This window comes from Puma concolor, chromosome A1 (genome assembly GCF_028749965.1).
Source record: "Puma concolor isolate L17-30 chromosome A1, mPumCon1.1.hap2, whole genome shotgun sequence".
NCBI lineage: Eukaryota > Metazoa > Chordata > Mammalia > Carnivora > Felidae > Puma > Puma concolor.
In genome coordinates this window covers 226,567,564-226,588,742 of record NC_141667.1, presented here as the reverse complement: position 1 = coordinate 226,588,742, position 21,179 = coordinate 226,567,564, and the positions used below count along the sequence as shown (strand labels likewise).

Genomic DNA, 21,179 nt, shown 5'->3' with positions numbered 1-21,179 from the left:
AGATAAATGCTGGGGATTTACAGATAGAGTGTTATGTCTTAGATTTGCTTCAAAATAATTCAGAAAAGAAGTGGGGTGAGGAAATGTCTGGAAGGTGGATATATATGAAACTAGTTTTTTTTTTTTTCTTTTATAATTTCCTACTCTGGCATTTAAAAAAAAAAATGAAGTTCCACTAGCTGTGTGACATTTTCATATGTGAAATCTCTCAATCTCAATCTGTTTCCTCATCAAATAAAGCTAATGATAATAACATTTATGTCAGCATTGTTTTAAAGATCACAAGGGATGCCCCTGTTAAACACTGAATACAATACCCAACATATTATAAGTCCTCAATAAATGGTAGTTCTTATAATCACTTCAAGCCAGTGGGATCAAATACTTCCAGTATACCCTCATAATGGACTCATTTAACTCTGTGCAACAGACAGATTTAACAAGACGATTCAATCCCGGATTCTGTCAAAATTTGCCCCACTGAAACCCTGACTTGCTCCAAACCCCGAAAAAACCCAGAATCTCCACTATGGAAGAAAGAAGACCCCTTTCTCACTCAGACACAAATCACCGAAGTAGTCAGGACACATGGCTTTTTCTCTATTGTTTCTAAACCGTGAGTTTGCAAACCTAGCAAGGTGGAAGAATGGCCTTCCTAGCAGTGCTACCTAGAGGGCTAATATGAGTGTCAAGGAAGCTGAAACTTCCTTTTACTCCTGGAAGTGTACTGGAGTAAACTCCATTTACTAACTGGATGGCAGGTTCATTCCAAATTATATGAGGGAAAGGTCACTTGGCAAATTGACTATTAGTTATGGATCGGCAAGTGTTTATACAACGTTTCTGTTTCCACAATAAGAGCAAAGAAAACACGAGTTTGAATTCTATTGTATAGCCTCATTCCGAGGCAGCGAATTTAGGGTGTTCAATAATGGGACGTAACGACTCCCAGACACATGGTAACACCACGCCTGTGTGTCTTCGTCTTACTGTGTCCCTCCTGAGTCTTCTTGATCCACGAATTTATTCCAATCTGTAACAGATGGCTCTCGGCGGTGCGCTGTCACCACTTTCTGTTTAACATCAGGAAAAGGGTGAGTCTAGAGAGCACACACCTCTTGGGGGCTCAAGACCTTCCTGGGTGGAGCCAGAACTGCATAGGCTGCAGGCCCGGGGGTGGGGGTGGGGGGTCTTGGAGAGGTCGGGACAGATAGGACAGGTGGACAGAGGTCCAGGGACCAGGGGGCAAATGGAGACTGGTAAGCACGACCCCCAGTGAATAAGCGTACAAGACTCCGGGCATAGAGGGAGGTAAAGCTGCAAAACAAAAATAAATACGGAAGAAAGGGTGTGTAGAATTCTAGGAGAAGGAATCCTCGGGTCAAGATTTGCGGGAAGCCTGGTGGAAAGGGACCCGGCGAAGAGTGGGCAATGCAGAGGAGATGCGTGCCGGCCGAGTCTCTAAGACAGCAGTGAGCCTGGGCCCGCGGCGATCCCCCATCCCTCTCCTCACCAGTATCAAGGCTGCGGCCGCCAGCGCCACGCCGAGCACCGCCAGCTGCAGCACCAGCGAAAGCATCCTCCATGCCCAGGTCGCCGCCCGCCCTACCAAGTACCTACACACACGCGGAAGAGCCTCGGAGCAGCCCCGCCTCCAGCCGGCAGAGAGGCCGCGCAGGCCTGGCGCCCGCCGCCCACAGCGCCCTCTCGCGGCAAGGCGAGGAGAAGAACATGTAGTTCTTGGGAGCCAGGGTCAGCTGTGGAGGCGGGCCCTCTGTTCCACAGTATGGTGGACAAAATCAGCAAGTAAAAATGCAGGATGTCCACTAACTTGAGTTTCAGATAAGCAATGAACAGTTTTTTGTTTTTTTTTTTTACAGACTTGTTAAAATATAATTCGCACACCATACAACCCACCCATTAAAAAAATTTTCGGTATATTACACGAGTTTTTAAAAACTGATACAACATAGGGGCACCTGGGTGGCTCAGTCGGTTGAGCGTCCGACTTCGGCTCAGGTCATGATCTCCCGGTTTGTGAGGTCGAGCCCCACATCGGGCCCTGTGCTGACAGCTCAGGGCCTGGAGCCTGCTTCGGATTCTGTGTCTCACTCTTTCTCTGCCCCTCCCCTGCTCACGCTCTGTCTCTCTCTGTCTCAAAAATAAAACATTAAAAATAATTAAAAAAAACTTATACAACATAAAATTTGTCACTTTAACGAATTTAAGTGTACACTAGTGTTACTAATTACATTCGCAATTTTCTGCATCCGTCACCGCCATCTATTTCTAAAACATTCTTTGCTCCCCCACAGCCCCTGGTAACAACTAATAGCATGTATTGTTTGGGGTATACACACTGTACGTTAGCCAATTTGACAGTAAATTATATTTAAGAAAAACATTTTCTCTTTATCTGACATTCCAATTTAATCGAATGTCTTGTACCCTGTCCGGCAACCCTACCTAGGAGGGAGGGGGAGGTTTTGAGCCGCAACACAAGCCACTCCTTTGGAGCCTGCTCCCGGGACCTGCAAAGTATAACCTGGTGCGGATAGTGAGTGCACAGAAAGTTTATGTAATTCTCCAGTAACTAGAGCCGGGAGCCCTTTGCTTGGGAGGGGGCAAACCCAGGGCCCAGCCTAAGACGGAGGCGGGAAAAGGACACAGACACTCTGGAATAATGCTCCACTCTTAATACTCAATTCCTGGCAGTACGGTCGGTTTTCTCTTAAACTCTTGAACTACCAGACTGTTTCTAGAAAGATACACTCTCGTCTTCTCTGATGGCAGATTCGTCAAACGCGTCCAAGGGAAAGAAGAAGCCTAGGGGCGTTGCCGGGACAGAGAAGGTCGGAGCAAGGTGGGCCGAGAACCGCCCGCGCCGCGCCAAGCCGGCTGCGTCTCAGGCAGCGGGACCAGAGCGCAGGCGTCCTTGTCGAAAGTTTGGAGGCGGTGTAGGCGAGCGGTCGCGAGGCGCGGCGTTGCTCTGCGCAGGCGCACGCGCGCGGGCGGGAAGATGGCGGCCGGGTTCAAGTGAGTGTCGGCGGCCCGCGGGCGCGTGTTTGTACCCTGGCGGATGGAGGCTTCCTTTAACCCTTCGCTGGGATTTTTTCACCTGGAGGCCACCCTGCCATTTTCCCACTCCTTTTTCTAACGGAAGCAGGCGACGGGCGGAAGGACCTGGAGGTGGTCGTAGTGAAGGGAAAGCGGGCTTTCCCGCAGTGAGAGGGGAGATGGAAGGGACTGTGTACAGAGTTCAGTATCGGCTGCAAGCGCTTGTGTAGTGGACGCGCGGCCCCACCAGACACCGTCATAAGTCTTTTAAAAAGTGTTGTATCAGAACCACATACTACCCTATTCTCCCTCTCCCTGATTGATTTCTAAAAGACTGTGCCTTGTTCGGAAGGTTTTACTTAAGCCTCTTTTGTGCCAGTCTGGTGAAGCCTGTAGATGGTCCTCAGAGTCAAGTTTTTAAATGGATAAGATATAGACGATTCCAAAGGAAAACAATTATGTTGACACAGTTTTCTTTCTATTTGTATAAACTCTGAGTTCTTGATAGAGTGATAAATATATGCTTTTCGAAATTAACTTTCTTAAACAAGATCTAGTGGGGAGTATAGTAACAACTGGAATTTCAAAGTAACGAGTTCGCACACAACCTTCGACAACTCCAAAGTAAAACGAAAACATTTAATCTCTGTGGTTGTTAAAGTTGCAGGCACTAATATTTTAATGAAGGCATAATTCATTATTCATTTCATTATTGCCTAGTCATAATTGAAGAACATGCTAAATTTCAGTTACAGGATAGTGCGAATACTTTTTTTTTTCTTATGCTTCGGAGCGAAACTGACATTACTAATATTTTAACAACTGGATGTATTAAAGATGTTCAAAGGTTTTGGGCTCCAACCTGTGATTGTTTAAGGTAGAGTTAAGGACAGCAGTTGAGTGTGATTGCTACGGGAAGAGTCCTAGCTGGCAAAGTAAACATCAGAATTCATGAAAGAAACTTAGTTACAAACTGGGGAGATTTATGCTGCATGATCACATTAAGATCTTTGCCAGTTTCGGGATTTATGTTAAAATTCATTAACTTACCTCGATATATGATTCCATGTTTCAGAACTGTGGAACCCCTGGAGTATTACAGGAGATTTCTGGTGAGTAAAGGTGGTTTTGTACAGGTTGTATTGTATCTTTTGATAACAGTATCAGGTGCCTCTTTGGAAACTGACTTATGAATTAATGAGGCTTAATGTGTTTTCCCTGGTGTGTGTAAAATACAAATGTAGATGTAATCTCCTTTCATGTAAATGTGTTTATTTAGAAAGAGAACTGCCGTCCAGATGGAAGAGAACTTGGTGAATTCAGAACCACTACTGTGAACATAGGTGAGGTATTTTCAGTTCTCAGATAGAATGAAGTTGCTTCAGTATTTTTTTGTTTTTTTTTTTATGCTAGTATTTTTATTTGTAAAGTTTTTTTTTAAAACTATCGTCTCAATTGATCTTTTTAAAATTTGAAGTTTTCCTTCCTTCAAAATCTCCAAGACATGGTTTTCTTTCTTTCTTAAAATGTTTATTTTTGAGACAGAGAGAGAGACAGAGTGTGAGCAGGGGAGGGGTAGAGGGAGAGGGAGACTCAGAATCTCAAGCAGGCTCCAGGCTGTCAGCACAGAGCCCAGTGTGGGGCTTGAACTCACCAACCACGAGATCATGACCTGAGCTGAAGTCCAGTGCTCAACTGACTGAGCCACTCAGGTGCCCTGTTTTCTTTTTTTTTTCTCTTCTTTTTAATGTCGGAGAGAGAGAGTCAGGAGGGGCAGAGAGAGAGGGAGAGAGAGAACCCCAAGCAGACTCTGCCTTGTCAGGCGCTGTCAGCACAGAGCCAGATGTGGGGCTCAACATCTCATGAGATTGACCAGAGCGGAGACCAGGAATCTGATGCTTAACCTACTGAGCAACCCAGATGCCCCACAAGACATGGTTTTCTCGTATGTCTTATACTTACTAAACTTTCTGTTGCAAACACAGAATTTTCCAGTTTAACCTGTCTGACATTCCTAAATTTTAGTCAGAGCCATTTAAACAGTATTTCAGCCAAATTCTATATCTAAGGGAATCCTATTATTTTGTGTTAAGAGGTTTTTATCTGTACAACAGTTCTGTGACTGAACGAAATGGTTAACTCAAATTCAAGGACAGGTGAATAATTCCTAAAACAGTAATTTTAAATAGTTACATTACTTAAAAAGGGCTTGAGGTATGAATACATTTTAATAAGAAACTGAGATACATAGCAAGAAAAATTATATGTAGAAAATGAACACTTTCTGTGAACTCTTTCATTTTGCTTATCTTTCCAGGTTCAATTAGTACTGCAGATGGTTCTGCTTTAGTGAAGCTGGGAAATACTACAGTAATTTGTGGAATTAAGGCGGTAGGTTTAATATATCTTACTGAGATTTGAATTACCAAATTAGCTTCATATACTTGTTAGATTGTAATTTACACTGATAATTCTGTTGATTAGGCAGTCAGCTGTCAGTTTTTTAGTATTTTTCATTTTCCAAGAGCTTTCACCTTTGATAATACTCTAAGTCTAATGACTTTTATGAACATTTGTCAGATGGACTGAAATGAAACTATTTTTTAAAATTTATTTTGAGAGAGAGGGAGAGAGAGAATGAGTGGGGGAGGGGCAGAGAGAGAGAGGGACAGACAGAATCCCAAGCAGGCTCTCCGCTGTGAGCACAGAGCCTGATGTGGGGCTTGAACCCATGAACCATGAGATCACGACCTGAGCTGAGATCAAGAGCCAGATGCTTAAGCCACTGAGCCATGCAGGCACCTCTAAAATGAAACAACTTTTTAAATCCTCACTGCTTTTAAGTTTTTAAGAATTTGGTTGAGAAAGGGATTTTTGGTGACCTCCTGTTAGCCATTTAATCTGTGCAAATTGAAATTGCTCAAAAGAAAAGTTTGAGGGAGTAAGAGCTACTATTTACTGAGTAACTGTTGTGTTCCAGGCACCTTAAATTAGGTGCTTTATTACAAAATTACCAGTTTAATCATGAGAACAATCATTTGAGAACAATCATGAACAATCATAAATGATAAACAATCATTTATATGAGGTTCAGTGACTTGTCCAGGAACATATCATAACTAGAGCTTAGATATAACTTCGACTCCAAAGCATGTACTTTTTCCAGTATACTGCACTGTTGAGTTTTTGGTTACTAAATGATTGGAAGAGGGTGGTGCAGAAACTCAATATGTATTTATAAAGAGCCCAGGTAATTTTATTATTATTATTATTGTTATTATTATTATCATTATTATTGAGCCCAGGTAATTTTGGTAGCACTAGAGTGTAGGCAGCTATGTCATCCTGCTTTTTTATCTTGTAGACCTATGTGAGGATTGGCTCCAGTGTCCATGTAGCCTGATGACTCCCAAAGCATAGTAGATGCTCTTGTAGTTAACTAGCTAAGGTGGTCTTTGCTGAAGGGTTGTCCAAGTGATTGCTAAACTGTCTTCACAATTTGAGTAGCATCTTTCATAGGAAGTGTGTTTGCTTCTATAGGAATTTGCAGCACCACCAACAGATGCCCCTGATAAAGGATATGTTGGTAAGTTAAATGGTTTTGTAATTTTAATACAAATACTCTAACACATTTAATTCTGATCTTAATGCTAATGTTAAGTCCTAGTAGTTGAGCTGAAGAAAATTTATGATTCAAAAATACATAGAAATGAAGCAGACATTGCTGAAGAGTTTTCTGCATTGTTTAGAAGATAGCCTAGTAGCAAGATAGAAAATTCTGTAAAATTTTAAACTATGATCTGTTGTTTATATATTCAGATGTCAACCAAGAAAATACAAATCTAAGGAGAGTTGCAATTACGAACGTTTATGTTTCCATAAAGATTCATTTATACCACTATGCGATTTTCTTCTTCCTTCGACCATCTGTTTTTTATGGTAGGAACCAACATTTTAAAAATGCAGGCAGCTGGGTAATGAGTAGAGTGCTACAGATTGAAGTATTTTGTTAAATATATTTTTCTGAAGGATTTAGGATGATTGAGGCCTTAATAGATGCTTTGTATTTTTTTGGTATTATTTGTGTGAGAAAAAAAGTTGGAAAATGTAAATTTTATTTTATCTAAGCCTAAGAATCTTAGACCAAAAACGAAATGATGTGTTACAGTGTTTTCCACTTGGCCAATCCTAGCTTTGACCACTGTCACCTTTGCAGTGGATTGATTAATAATGTCTTTAAGACTTCCATAAACCAGAGGTGAAGTTTAGTTCATAGCTGCAGTGTTTCTTTCAGTTCCTAATGTGGATCTACCACCTCTGTGTTCGTCGAGATTTCGGTCTGGACCTCCTGGAGAAGAGGCCCAAGTGGCTAGCCAGTTCATTGCAGATGTCATTGAAAAGTAAGATCATTATAACATTTGACTGTCATTCATTTTCAGATAATTGTTGACCTTTAATTTATTGTACTTTATTATTAAATCAAGTTCACAGATAATTCAGAAAGAGGACTTATGCATTTCTCCAGGAAAGGTAAGATGAATAAAGAAGCTATGAGGTTTTATTAATTCTGAATTGTTTTTTGTGGGAAGAGAACAGGGGAATTAAAATAGTAGACCACAGGGGCCTCAGATATGAATGTCTTAAGCTGGAATTCAGCTTAAAAAAAAATCAGGCTTACTCTGTAACATCTAAATAAACTATGTGGTTTATAAAAAAAAAAAAATCGACTTAATTTATTACCTGATTGAGAGCTACTTTTTGAGCTGAGGTAACTTTTAACACATAATTAGTCCACTGTTTATTCCATATAGAGTATTAATATCTGATCAGCCAACGTGTTTAGGGTAAATCTACACTATAAATTTTAAGTCTGTTTAAAAGTTAGAACTAAGTTGAGTAGGATGTAGAGGCTTTTTGTATTTGTGGGAAAGTACATTTTGGGTTTCATTTGGAACTTTCAAAAGCATTTCCTTCATCTGCTAATTTGTTTCTGTAGCCCTTGATGGAAATGTAGATGTTGTTACCTGACAGCTTGATAGTTAAATGCCAGCTTTTACCAGACCTGTCTACTATGTTTGGTTACTGGTTGTGTACTTCGTAAAGTTTTTAAGTTTTTGAGCCTTGAAGGTTATCATGCTGGTGTACCCAAGGGTCCTGTGTGGTTTTAAGTTGAAATACCATGTTCTAACCATCGGAAGGCTGTAATTTACACTCTGTAAACTCTGTTTTAGCTTTCTTGGGTTCTGTACTGTGATATCATTTGCCTGGACTATGATGGGAACATCTTGGATGCCTGTACATTTGCTTTGTTAGCAGCTTTAAAAAATGGTAAGCAACTTTAATAAAAGGGAATATTCCTTTTTATATATCAGGATATTCTGTTAAACATTATCAATAAACTTTTTAAAGGTTTTTTGTTAAAATTTAGTGATGTTTCTAAATTAAAAACCATGTTTATATCCACTAAATTTACCTTAATTATCCTAAGATAATTTTTTTAAAAAGAATATTTCTAGACAATTTAATGAGGGAAAAGTGAATTAACAAAGCATAGAAAGCTGTATTTATTAAACTACAGTGATTTACTTCACATATTTGCCTTTTCTAGTACAGCTACCAGAAGTTACTATAAATGAAGAAACTGCCTTAGCAGAAGTTAATTTAAAGAAGAAAAGTTATTTGAATATTAGAACTCATCCAGTTGCAACTTCTTTTGCTGTATTTGATGAGTAAGTTAATCAAATGTCTAAAAATATTGTGTATTCAAGGTAATTATGGACTGTTACTCAGCTTTCTAACTTTTCAGGAAGTGCCTAAGCTGACCATACATCCTAGTTTGCCTTGGACACCTAGATTTATAGCTGTTGTCCCTGCAGAATTATCAGCTAACACTTACACTTTCAGCTCTACCTGTTCCTTGATTTCCTTATTCCTGTGTAATTAACCTTCAATTATTTCACAGATTTACCTTAGGCTACCTTCTGTATTTACTACGGGTATTAAAGATTCTAACAAGTAGTAGAATATTAGGTTGCTATTAACTTTTCTGGTTTCCTAACAGTTCTTTCTGGTGTTTGTATTTGACATTAATACCTAAGCTAAAAGGCAAGTAGTGATTTTATTCTTTGCAAATGAAATTTGTTCCGTGGATTGATAATTTATACTTTTTTTTTTAAATAGCACTCTGCTCATAGTTGACCCTACTGGAGAGGAGGAACATCTGGCAACAGGAACCTTAACAGTAGTAATGGATGAGGAAGGCAAACTATGTTGTCTTCACAAACCAGGTATGTTCCTTCCATTCAGTCCTTTAATTTTTTTTTTTTTATGTTTATTTTTGAGAGACAGAGTGCAAGTGGAGGAGGGGTAGAGAGAGAGGGAAACACAGAATCCGAAGCAGGCTCCAGGCTCTGAGCTGTCGTCAGCACAGAGCCCCAATGTGGGGCGGGGCTCAAACTCATGAACCTTGAGATCATGACCTGAACTGAAGTTGGTTAAGGATGCTTAACCAACTGAGTCACCCAGGTGCTCCACGCCCCCCCCATTCAGTCCTTTAACATGTAAAGTAAAAACTCAATGTGAGCTTCTTTGTAGTAGAGAGGGCCAAATGGAATGTTTTGTTGTTTGCTAATACAAGTTACTGTGGTTTCTTGGTTATCTCAAATTCCTTACATTTCTATATATATGTCTACCATGGTTCTTAAGGTATGCATCAGAATCGTTTGCAGGTCTTGTTAAAACAAAACCTCAAATCTTGAGACAGTCTCACTGGCTTGCATTATTGAATTTTTTGTTTTATAACATGATATTGATTTTTTATAAGTAAAACATCTTAAAAGTGTTGGCACAACAATTTTTCAGGTGGAAGTGGGCTGACTGGTGCTAAACTTCAGGACTGTATGAGCCGAGCAGTTACCAGACACAAAGAAGTAAAAAAGCTAATGGATGAAGTAATTAAGAGTATGAAACCCAAATAAACCACCACCACATTTTCAAAACGGATTTGTAAAAACTGTATTTGTTACACTGTGCACAAACCTTTTATACTAAATAAATATCAAACTACATTCTTCTGAAAGATGTTTCTAGTATTTCTTAGGTCACTTCCACGTGTATTATGTACAGTGAAACCATTTTGAAAAAGCAGTAACTTAGGCAAACCAACCCTAATGGTTCATTAAACCATCTCCCTGTTTTTACTTAAAAATGCTAGGGTTGTGCTTCTGTATAAAGTTTGTACATCTAGCAATGTAAAATACTGACATTAAAAAAAAACAAAACCAAAAAATGAAGTAGAAACTCAGAATCCTTTTGATTCAATGCTCTTAATGGTTTTAAAAAAGAAAAAAAAGCAAGACTCAGAATTTTGGAGTGGTTGGCGTGCCTCTCTTCATTTTACTTTTTGACTGGCTGCCTGTATGCCGATGACGATGTAGCTGAGCTGTTTGTGCTGCTGCTGCTGCCATAGCCATTTGATGCTGCAAGAATCGCAACTGCTGCAGAAGGGAGGGAGAAAAAAGTCAAGTTACGTTAAATGTAGGCAGGTATGGAAAGGTGCTTTTCCTGAGAGATGAAAACAACAAAACTGAAAGGGAGAAAGCACCAAGATAACGAAAAGGGACTATACCACACTGAGACAATGCACAGTCAAACAGCACCAGTGGCACAGAAGCCTGCTGAGGGCTTTAAAAATGGTTCTTGGTAAACTTTAAAAATATTTCTGTTACTTTGCCCCGCCAGTCTATATTGTAGTAACTCAGCAACTTCAGTTACACTATTTTGTTGTAGGATAGTTTATAGCAATATAAAACCACCCTGCATATCAGAGAATCAACTATAATACGCTGACTTCCTACAATCCTGGAATAACATTTTCCTAAAACAGGTATGACATTTACTAACAGGAACACTGGTATACTTGCCTTTTTCTGCAGTACAGTATCAAAAAGTTAACCTTTGGCACTTAACAGCTGTCTGTTTCAAAATCTACTGGAAACTACAAAATGTAGGTTATTGTGCCACCAGCACTTCATGAGAGATTTTAAATGAGGAAGAGTATGGCTTAAATGTACAAATTATGTTCCGTGCTCCAAGTTGACTAGCTAAAATGTCAGACTTTCAAGTAAAATTTGCTAAATTATTTATCTACTACCTTATAGTCTTAAAAGACAGTAAAATGAAACTAAAGGTATGTTAAGGTACTTTTGGAGCAGAGTATCTTTAAAAATGTAATCAGAGTGAAGTTGCTGGATTACTTGTATCTGTTGCTGCTGCTGTTGAAAGGCAGAGGAGAGCTGGAATCTCTGCTGAGGAAGGCTTTGCTCAGGTCTGTTCTCGGCAGAGCCAAGCTGAGACAACACTACAGAGAGGAGAAGGGGAAAGCAGGCCAGTCAAAAAGTTTGAAGGCTACCAGGGTTAGAAAAGGACAACACAGAAAATGAAATAATAGAAAAGTTATCAGTATGATTAATCTTAAGTATCAAATCACAGACATTTCAGAATAAATTTAGTATAGTCTCCTGTTAGTTGAGGGTACCACTGATTATAAAATCTCCTGGATATGAAAGGGAAGGGAGTGCCCACGTGACAAAGCACTGTATCCCTCTTAAATTTCAATGAAATTTGGTATTAGTGCTATTTTGTTGAGAAGGCTTTCTTGCAAAATGTAAAATACAGTATGTACTTTAAAATATAGTCAGTGAAGTAGGAAAAGGGGTGGGAGAAGTCCAATCTACTAGTCTGATGAAACTGGTGGACCAGTGCTTTAAACAAAAGATGCTGCAATGAGTTTAGACTACACTAACAATGGTGATTAACTGAGACGGCATTCATTATTCCATTTCTTTCCAAGCTGAGTGGGGCCAGAGTAATCAGTTCAACCCTCTCAACGTACAGATGAAATTCCAGGCCAAAATGTAATCAAAAGTAATCATTGGCAGGGCTAACGCTACAAACATTCCCATGATTTTTCAGCCTAGATTCTTTCCAATAATGTATACGACAGCCATTTTAGGAAATTTATAACTTGGGTAATAAAAGGTTTATGGTCACAAATTTCCATCTGGAAATTCACCAGCTGTAAATAGGACATTATGTAAGACCTTGCTTACTCTAAATTCAGACACTGGAAGTTATATATAGATAGGACAGTGAGCCCAGTGACATTTCGAAATGTTGATGGTATGTTCATTTACTCAATACCCAAACTCTATCATAGGTTACTTACACATGTGGCTTCATGATTTTAATTAAATGCAAAGTTACACTTACTGTCTTTAAGTGACAAGATATTTTCATTAGAGGTAAATCTTTGGTTCACCATTTATTGCCAGAAGTGGTGAACAGTTATTTAGGATAATCTCAACTCAACTTTTTTTTTTTTAACTGATGGTAAAAGTGGCTTATAAAGTTATTTCTGACCATTAAGTCTTAATTACTCAATTGCAAACTACCAAAATGACTCAAAAGATTATGCAATCGAGAAAAATGCAGTCTCAATAATAACTCAGAAGAACTGAAGACTTAATAGCTTTGGTAGCTTCCTAGTAAGTTGGGTAACTGTATAAAATTCTGCTAACAAACTGTAATGTGAGTAAAACACAACTGCTGTTAATGTATGTTGGTAAAAATACTTTTAATCAACTGTCAAATTAAAAAAAACTCAGACGGCTATCAATTGACTTAATAGTTCATGCATTAAATAGAATATATTTTTTCCCCAGTCACTGCTTGTAACAGAAGGAAAATTAAAATACTGAGTGAGATCCCTAAGTGATCAGTTATTTTTAGTAAATTCAACATATGAAGGTATGAAGATACCAACCAGCTGCCTGTGACTGCATGAAACTTCCTACTCCAGCAAGGTTAATAACAGCAGCGTGCTGAGCAGATAAGGCCTGTTCTTGACTGGTAGAACCTTGTTCAGAACCCTGAATTAAAAAATGATACATGACTTGTACAGAAAGAAAAACAATTTGAATCGGTGAAAACTTTTTTTTCTTGTATGAGGAAAAATACCAACATTAAGACTACATCTTGTAAAAAGAGTAACATAAAAAAATATTTCAAACATATTTAGAATTAGCAAGAATAAAGATGTGCTATTTCTTTTTAATTTTCAAATAAGCTCTATGCCCAATATGGGGCATGACATCATGACCCAAAGATCAAGAGTCACATGCTGTCTTATTACTGGCACTCCAGTATGTCGTCATATTTTGAAAGCAAAAAAAAAAAAAAACAACCTAATTTCCCAGAATTCATTCTTTATTGGTTTGTTTGATGCTGTATTAATAATTCCTAAGCTTTCTATAAAGCTTCATCAAAACTATTTTTTAAAGCTTAAAACTCTTTGCAATGTAGTTCTAGAATTTCTTTCTTTCCTTTTTTTTTAAGTACCAGAATTTCTAAAGATCACAATGAAAAAAGGAAATAAAGAGACAAAAAAAGAAAACTGTCTTTATTTGCAAATGGAATGACTATCTAAAAAGAAAATCATAAAGAATCTACAAAAAAACTCCTAAAACTAATAAATGAGTTAGTTCAGTAAGATTTCAGAATATAAGATCAACATACAAAAATAAATTTTATATACTATTAGTGAACATGTGGAAACCTGAAATTTAAAGAAGTACCTACCATTTACAACTCAAAAAAAGAAAAACAAAAACCCACTTTGGTATAAATCTGCAAAACATATATAGGACTTATATGCTGAAAGGTAGCTGATTCTGGCTTAGGTAGAGACATTCCGTGTTCATGGACTAGAAAATTCACACAGTAAAGATGGTAAAGTCACTCTCAAACTGACGTATGGGTTTAAATTCAATTTCTTTAAAAATCCCATTTTTCCTCCCCTGCCCCCCCGCCCCTTATCTATAGACACGATGATTCTAAAATTTGTACGTAGGGGCGTCTGGGTGGCTCAGTCAGTTAAGCGTCTGACTTCGGCTCAGGTCATGATCTCGCAGTCCATGAGTTCGAGCCCTGCACTCAGAGCCTGGAGCCTGTTTCAGATTCTGTGTCTCCCTCTCTCTCTGACCCTCCCCCGTTCATGCTCTGTCTCTCTCTGTCTCAAAAATAAATAAACGTTAAAAAAAAAAAATTTTTTTTTTTTAAATAAAATTTGTACGTAAAGGCAAAAGATCTGGAATAGCTAAGCAATTTTGAAAAACAAAACAGGAGGAAAATCTTTGCCTGATTTTAAGATTTCCCATATAGCTTACACAGATCAAGACAGTGTGGTACCAGCACAGGGATAGAAACATAGATAAGTGGAAAAGAATAGAGAACACAAAGAGCCATGCAAATACATCTTTACAAAGGTGCAAAACTAATTAAACCTATGAAGATGGCATTTTCAACAAACAGTGCTGTAGAAATTGGACAATGTTCCCTCTTTGCCCCCTACCAATGTGGACCTAAGTCTTATACCTGACACAAAAATTGACTGGAAATGGATCACAGATTTAAATGAAAAGTTATAAAGGTGTTAGAAGACAACTCAGGAGAAAATCTTTGGGGTCTAGGGTGGGGTGAGGCATTCCTAGACATAATACATAAAGCATAGCCTATAAAAGAAATAAACTGATAACTCAAACATCACCAAAACTAAAAACTTTTGTTCTGAAAGACTTTGGTACCACCAAAAATAGTGTCTGAAATAACATTTTAGTAAACAACATTAATTCAAACATTTCAAAAACGTTGTAAGACATTTATCTTCAAGGGACTTCCCTAGATACTGCACAGAAGAGCACAGAACTGACAGAAGAGGACCCTCTTGAACTTGGAACTCTGCTCATGAAATGAAAAGGAATAAGAAAAACAGATTACATTACTTCTATAACAAATCTATCCTAAAACAAAGGAAAACTCCCCAAATATAACTCCCCAAAACTTCCACCCAACTAGCACAACTTCTCCTAAAAACACCCTACAGTGTTAAACAGAACTGTAAGACAAAAACCACAAGTTCATCAAGAAAAACTCAAAAAACTTGAGAGAACTGAAAAATACATGTTTTTGCAACACAATGGAATTAAAATAGGAAGCAATTACAGAAAGTTATCTGGAAAATTATCAAATATGTGGAAATCAAATTGCACACATCTAAACAACCCATGGACTTAACAAAGAATTCATGAGGGACATTAGAGAATACTCTCTGATGAATGAAAATGAAAGCACATACATCAAAATTTCTGGAAAGCAGCTCAAACACTACTGGAGAAAGAAATTTATAACACTGTTTATTTTAGAAAAGAAAGGCTGCAACTCAATAATCTAAGCTCCTATCTTAAGAAACTAGGAAAAAAAGGAGCAAATTAAAACTACAATGCAGGAAATTATTCCATAAATAAAGACCTGAAGATACACATTAAAAGGGCCCATAGGAAAGGATGGAAAGATAAATTCTGACAGTTTCAGACTTTAAACATAAAAACAAATTTTCAGGGTTTCTAGGCAATATTCTGCAGTTAACTTACAACAAACAGCAAGGTAATTGTAACTAGTGCCAGACTTTCCAAAAACCTACAAAGTAAGTGAACACTGGGCAGCATTTTCAACAAATTAAAACTATAGAACTCTCAGAAGCAAACTTAAAAGCTTCACAACACTTGATCTGGCAAAGATTTCAAAATGACATACCAAAAGCACAAGCAGCAAAAGTAAAAATAGGTAAGTGGGGACTACATCAAAATTAAACACTTCTGGGCATCAAAAGACAATCAAAAGAGTGAAAAAGCGACCCATGGAGTAGAAGAAAGTATGTGCAAATTATATACTTGATAAAGGATTAATAAGAACTTCTGTAACTCACGAACAACAAAACCCCCAAAAAACCCGATTTAAAAAATGGGCGAAAGGAGCTGAGTAAACATTTCTCCAAAGAAGATATATAAATGATGAGAACAATACATGAAAAGATGTTCAACAACACTAATCATTAGGGAAACACAAACCACAAGGAGAGATTACCTCACATCTATTAGGATGGCTACTATTTTAAAAAAGCCCAGAAAATAACAAGTGTTGAAACCTGTTAGAATGTGGAGAAACAAACTTTGTGCACTGCTGTGGAGAATATAAAATCGTATAGCCTTATGGAAAACAGTGTGCAGGTCCCTCAAAAATTAAAAATCCTACTCCTGGGGATTATCCACAAGAACTGAAAGCAAGGACTTGAAGAGCTATTTGTACACCCATGTTCACAGCAGTATTTATCACCGCCAAATGATGGAAGCAATTCATGTGTCCACTGACAGATGGAAGAAACAAAATGTGTGTGTGGGTGTGTACAGATATCTCGAGATCTATGGAATATCCACAATGGAATTCCACAATGGAATATTATTCAGCCTTAAAAAGTACAGAAATTCTGACACACTAAAACACGGATGAACCTGGAGGACATGACAGTAGTGAAATAAGCCAGTCACCGAAAGACAAATACTGTCTACAGCAGTCAAACACGGAGAAACAGAAAGTAGTTGTCAGGACTCGGGAAGGGAATTAGGGAATTACTGTCTAATGGACACAGAGGTTCAGTTTTGCAAGATGAAAATGCTCTGGAGACTGGTGCGTGACAATGTAAGTATACTTCACACTACTTAAGATGTGCATTTAAAATGACTGAAAACAGCAAATTATGTATTACGTGTATTTTATCACAATTAAAAAACAAATGCAAATCAATTTTTCTATCCAGCCAAGTAATCCTTCATGAGTTAAACAATAAAGAAAAATTGTTTTGAATGTGCCCTTCCTGAGAGTCTATTAGAGGATGAGCTTTTTACCCAACCAAGACTTGACTGGGGAATCTTTGTGCACTAAGAGAAAACTCTGGGGCGGCAGGACCCCAAAATCAGTATTTTTAGTTCCCAGATCATTCCAAAGTATAGCAAAGGTTCAGAAAAACATGTAGTTTCTCCTAATTTAACTTACTGCAGCTATTATTCAATCTCATTCTGTTTAACAACATATAAATATTTATTTGTGTGTCTCTTCCCTCTGCCCTAAGCTTCATAACAATAGGGACATCTCTATTCCAACAGAGACAAAAAATACTGTACACAGAAGATTGATGACTGGCAAAAGTGCATGGGCAATAGGAGCAGAAAGAGGATTTGAAATAGGCACCCAGTAACTCATCACTAGTACTGCTAATAAAGAAAAGCAGAATAAGAACTGTTTGTTTGAACAAACTAAAAGCACATCAAATATGCCTGAAATATACCAAAAAAAAAAAAGTTGGCAGTTCTGTAAGACAAAGCCAATGGAGGGCTAGGAAGTACATACCTGCTCTCCTGGCTGCTGAGGACTGGAAGTGGTGGGCTGCTGAGGCTGCTGTGGCGTAAACTGAGAAAGCTGCTGTTGCTGCTGCTGCAGAGTGTTAAAAATGAGTGAACCACCTGGAAGCTATTAAAGAAGAACTAATTAGCTGATTTCATATTATTTAAATTTCTTTATTCCATACATACTTTTGGAACATTCACTGTGTATCAGGCATTTTTCTCTGGATTGAAGAAAACAGGTGAACAAAAACCAAACCAAACCAAACCAAACCAAACCAAACCAAACCAAACCAAACCAAACCAATATCCCTGCCTTTAAAGAAAATCTAAAAACAATTTCTAAGTGCTACGGCTTTGGGCTCTCAAATATGTAAGTAATCTCAAACATGTATTTATCTGCTTCAGGTTAATAGTTAGCTATCCAAATATACATTGAACTCTTCTTACACATCAATATAAAACAGCATCAAATGACTACAAAGTATAAAGGAAACTAGTGATGATCAGAGACACACATTAAGAAAACTTCTTTAATTTGTTCTAGCTTTATGAAAACCCAGCATGCATGGATTCTTATGTAACACAGCAAGGAATTTCAAAGCTGCAAAGGAAGTGCATTAGATACCCATATTTTTAGCTTGGAGGTACTACTCGCTGCTGTCATTACATTATCTAAAATACTCCAAAAAACAAACCAAACCAAACACCCCAAAGCACTTGTTAAAGCACCCAGAAAACTCCATGTTAAAAATTAAAACTATGGTTTCCAAATGCATCAGGAAACAAATAGTTTTTCCATTTATTCTATAGGGGTTTAAGTTATAGTAGTCCCCGTTTATGCATGGTTTTGCTTTCCCCGGTTTTAGTTACTACAGTCAACTGTAGTCCACAAGCCGATGAGCCTCCTGATATGGTCAGGTCAAAAGTGGCCTAATGCTATGTCACAATGCCTACGTCATTCGCCTCCCTTCATCTCATCACATAGTCATTTTATCATCTCACATCACAAGAAGGGTGAGTACAGTACAATAAAATATTTTGAGAGAGGAACCATATTTACATAACTAATAGTACGCTGTACTATTGTAACTGTTCTATTAGTTACTGTTAATCTCTTACTGTGTCTAATTCATAAATTAAACTTCACTGTAGGAACTGTTAAAATAAAGGGAAGCCTAACTAGAGTTAGGAGGCTCAATGTCATTTATAGGAAGATTGTCAATTATAAGACCCCAACAAAAGAATCCTCAACAGGAAAGAATTATCAGTGACAGTTACTGGGATGCATACTACATCTCCTACAAGAAATTAACCACCCTGAAACTCATCCAATGAGAAGCTGTCATTACCCTGAACTTTTCTCATTTGGACTTCATTCAAAACAACCCTTTCCAACTTCCTCCTCCATCATAAAATAACATTCCTCTCCTTCATCTGTTGAACTTGCCTATGGTTTTGTCATAGCTTGCTTGACCCAAATAGCAATTTTCTGTTATTCCCAAATAAACCCATTTTGTTGGTAAAATACCTGACAGTTTTATCTTTAAGGTTAACAGTACGATGTATTAGAAAAAATAATATATACAGGGTTTTGGTACTATCCATGTTTTAGGGATCTACTGGGGGTCTTGAAACATTATCTCCTGTGGATAATGGGGGACTACTGTGTAAGCACACTGAAGTCCTTATGAGAAAGTCTGAGCAAATAAATACCCAACTATAGAACTGTTAGATCTGCATAGTCAAAAAACAAAACAAAACAAAACAAAATGTGTAAGTCAAAATCTCTAAACCCAGTACAGCTCATCGTTAGACAAATTTGGAAATTTGAACATAGCCTAAGCCAACTGTTCCTTCCTATGTCAGGTAATAAATGTAGCAAAACATAATTAACGTATAAAGTGGCCTTGTTCCTTATTATTAGTGCTATTAAGGAATATGCAGGCAGGAAAGCTGGCTAAATAAACCAATGTGATTACATTCTGTAAATACACTGTCTGCATCTTGTGTAAGAAATATTTTTTTAAGTTTTGGCTTAAAATACATTTCCTGATTTGTTTCTTATTCCTGAATACCAGGTTGGGTTGATTTGTCTGGTTCTCTTATTTCCCAAAAATCCAAAACTCCGCCATTTTGTGTCTAGACATTTAGAATCTAAATCTAAAATTCTCTGTAGATAATCCTATTGATTTTCCAACCTGGTAGCTTTATATTGGACTTCATCCTTCAAGTACTTAGCGTAACACCCAGAATATTCTAAGTTCACAACGTGTACTAAATTCTCCACTTTCAATATCTATATGTTGACATTGACAACATGTAAGTATAACGCCTCATCATTAGACACAAACTAATCTGACACACATTTATTGAATGACTATTAAGTGCCTGGCACTGTGCTAAACAATCATATTCTACTTAGGAAAGAACAAATAGCTATTTTAAAATCTCTCTTCAAACAAACAGTCGTACATACAATGTACACATAAAATGTCTGTTGAGAGAGGAATTATTTTCTAAGTATATTGATTACTGCTATTGTAGGCAAGTGTAGTCCTTGGTAGTTGACTAGGCAGGGTGCTGGAACCAGTGAGCAGGGTATACAGGATACAGATTCTTTCTCCTTACACACTTTCCATGTGATCATACAAAAAGAGCAACAATTAACCACACCCTTAGAAGATTTCAAACGGACTTCAAAATTTCAAATGCTCATATGATCAGACATACATCATTAAAAAAGATATAAAGTATACAAGCTTCAATCAAAAAGTGTTTCACATTTACCTGGAGTAGATTTAAGGGCCTGAGATTTGAAGTATTTTTTAAACCAAATGGAACACCTGTTAAATGAAACTCATGGTTAGAACAGGGGATTAAAATTTTATTACACTTCAAAATATTTTATATGTTAGTGTATAGGAATATAACATTTTAAGTACTTTCTGCATAGATGTGGTTATTGTTTCTATAGTTTCAAAATATGTTAGAAAACAACAAAAAAATTCACCACTATGGAGCACCACATGTACATTTTATAGGCATAACTCTGAGATATTGGGGGTTCAATTCCAGACCACTGCAGTAGTCTGGAAGCAAAACTGCAATAGCAAATATTGCATTAGATCAAGTTAAATGAATTTTCTGATTTCCCAGTGAATATAAGTTATGTTGATATTATAGTCTATTAAGTGGGCAACAGCATTGTGTCTAAAAACACAAGGTGCAAACCTTAATTAAAATATTTTGCGAAAAATATATCAGCCAAGCTTTCAATGAGTCATATTGATGGCAGATGACTGTAACAAATGCAATTAATAATGAAAAGACTTGAAATATTTCAAGAATTACCAAAATGTGACCAAGAGGTATGAAATGAACAAATGCTGTTGGAAAAATGGCATCAACAGCTTTGCTTAATGCAGGGTTGCCACAAACCTTCAATTTGTAAAAGAAAATGCAGTATCTGCAAAATGCAATAAAGCGAGGCATTTCTGTAGTCTATCGTTTCACAAATGATAACTTCCTTATTACTGTTTTGACTTTTGGCTGGAGAAAGTAGTAACTATTGCGTAATAAAACTATCACTGTTACAGAAAAACATTTCAGGTATTGACATATATTTAAATCCTTTCATGCTAAGTATCGTATATACAGTAATAATCCTATCTTTGAGAACCCAAATGCTATTTTTTTTCAAGTATAAATGGTAATATTAATAAGGTTAAAGAACACTGAATTTTGTGTATAAGGCTCAAAACTGAAAGTCAGGAAACAATGTTCTGCTATTCTGAATTTATTCTCAAAAATCTGTGAGGCAACACA

General features: G+C 37.4%; 3 protein-coding genes across 4 annotated transcripts in view; 1 reads left to right on the top strand and 2 right to left on the bottom strand.

The window, feature by feature from the left end:
* The window catches only part of ALG5 (ALG5 dolichyl-phosphate beta-glucosyltransferase), a 43,297-nt gene extending 41,294 nt beyond the window's left edge, over window positions 1-2,003 (bottom strand). The window contains exon 1 of one of the 2 annotated variants that reach the window (XM_086713321.1): window positions 1,980-2,003. Coding sequence is in view for 1 of the 2 variants with exons in the window: in XM_025924206.2 (XP_025779991.1) it covers window positions 1,514-1,579 (66 nt within the window). In the remaining variant the exon portion in view is untranslated. Of the gene's footprint in view, window positions 1-1,513; window positions 1,659-1,979 lie in introns of those variants that run through there. The other variant, XM_025924206.2, reaches the window with a different exon arrangement.
* A 954-nt stretch (window positions 2,004-2,957) lies between these two features.
* Window positions 2,958-10,135, top strand: EXOSC8 (exosome component 8). The gene is made up of 11 exons (XM_025924504.2): window positions 2,958-3,036; window positions 4,133-4,169; window positions 4,337-4,400; window positions 5,375-5,448; window positions 6,598-6,643; window positions 7,352-7,457; window positions 7,542-7,587; window positions 8,289-8,385; window positions 8,666-8,786; window positions 9,238-9,344; window positions 9,919-10,135. Exons 1-11 carry the CDS (start codon window positions 3,020-3,022, stop codon window positions 10,032-10,034), a joined length of 831 nt encoding a protein of 276 aa, XP_025780289.1. The 5' UTR covers window positions 2,958-3,019; the 3' UTR covers window positions 10,035-10,135.
* The window catches only part of SUPT20H (SPT20 homolog, SAGA complex component), a 43,428-nt gene continuing 32,295 nt past the window's right edge, over window positions 10,047-21,179 (bottom strand). The window contains exons 22-26 of the mRNA XM_086713309.1: window positions 20,142-20,197; window positions 17,359-17,478; window positions 12,881-12,986; window positions 11,313-11,416; window positions 10,047-10,553 (exon numbers count right to left, since the gene is read on the bottom strand). Of these exons, the coding sequence (XP_086569435.1) occupies window positions 10,416-10,553; window positions 11,313-11,416; window positions 12,881-12,986; window positions 17,359-17,478; window positions 20,142-20,197 (524 nt within the window). The 3' untranslated portion in view covers window positions 10,047-10,415. The remainder of the gene's footprint in view (window positions 10,554-11,312; window positions 11,417-12,880; window positions 12,987-17,358; window positions 17,479-20,141; window positions 20,198-21,179) is intronic.

Bases quoted from the DNA above. Each gene is read 5' to 3' on its own strand.
- EXOSC8 (XM_025924504.2), top strand. The intron at 6,644-7,351 runs GTAAGTTAAATG...TGTTTCTTTCAG, and splicing joins CCCTGATAAAGGATATGTTG to TTCCTAATGTGGATCTACCA. The intron at 7,458-7,541 runs GTAAGATCATTA...TATTAAATCAAG, and splicing joins ATTGCAGATGTCATTGAAAA to TTCACAGATAATTCAGAAAG.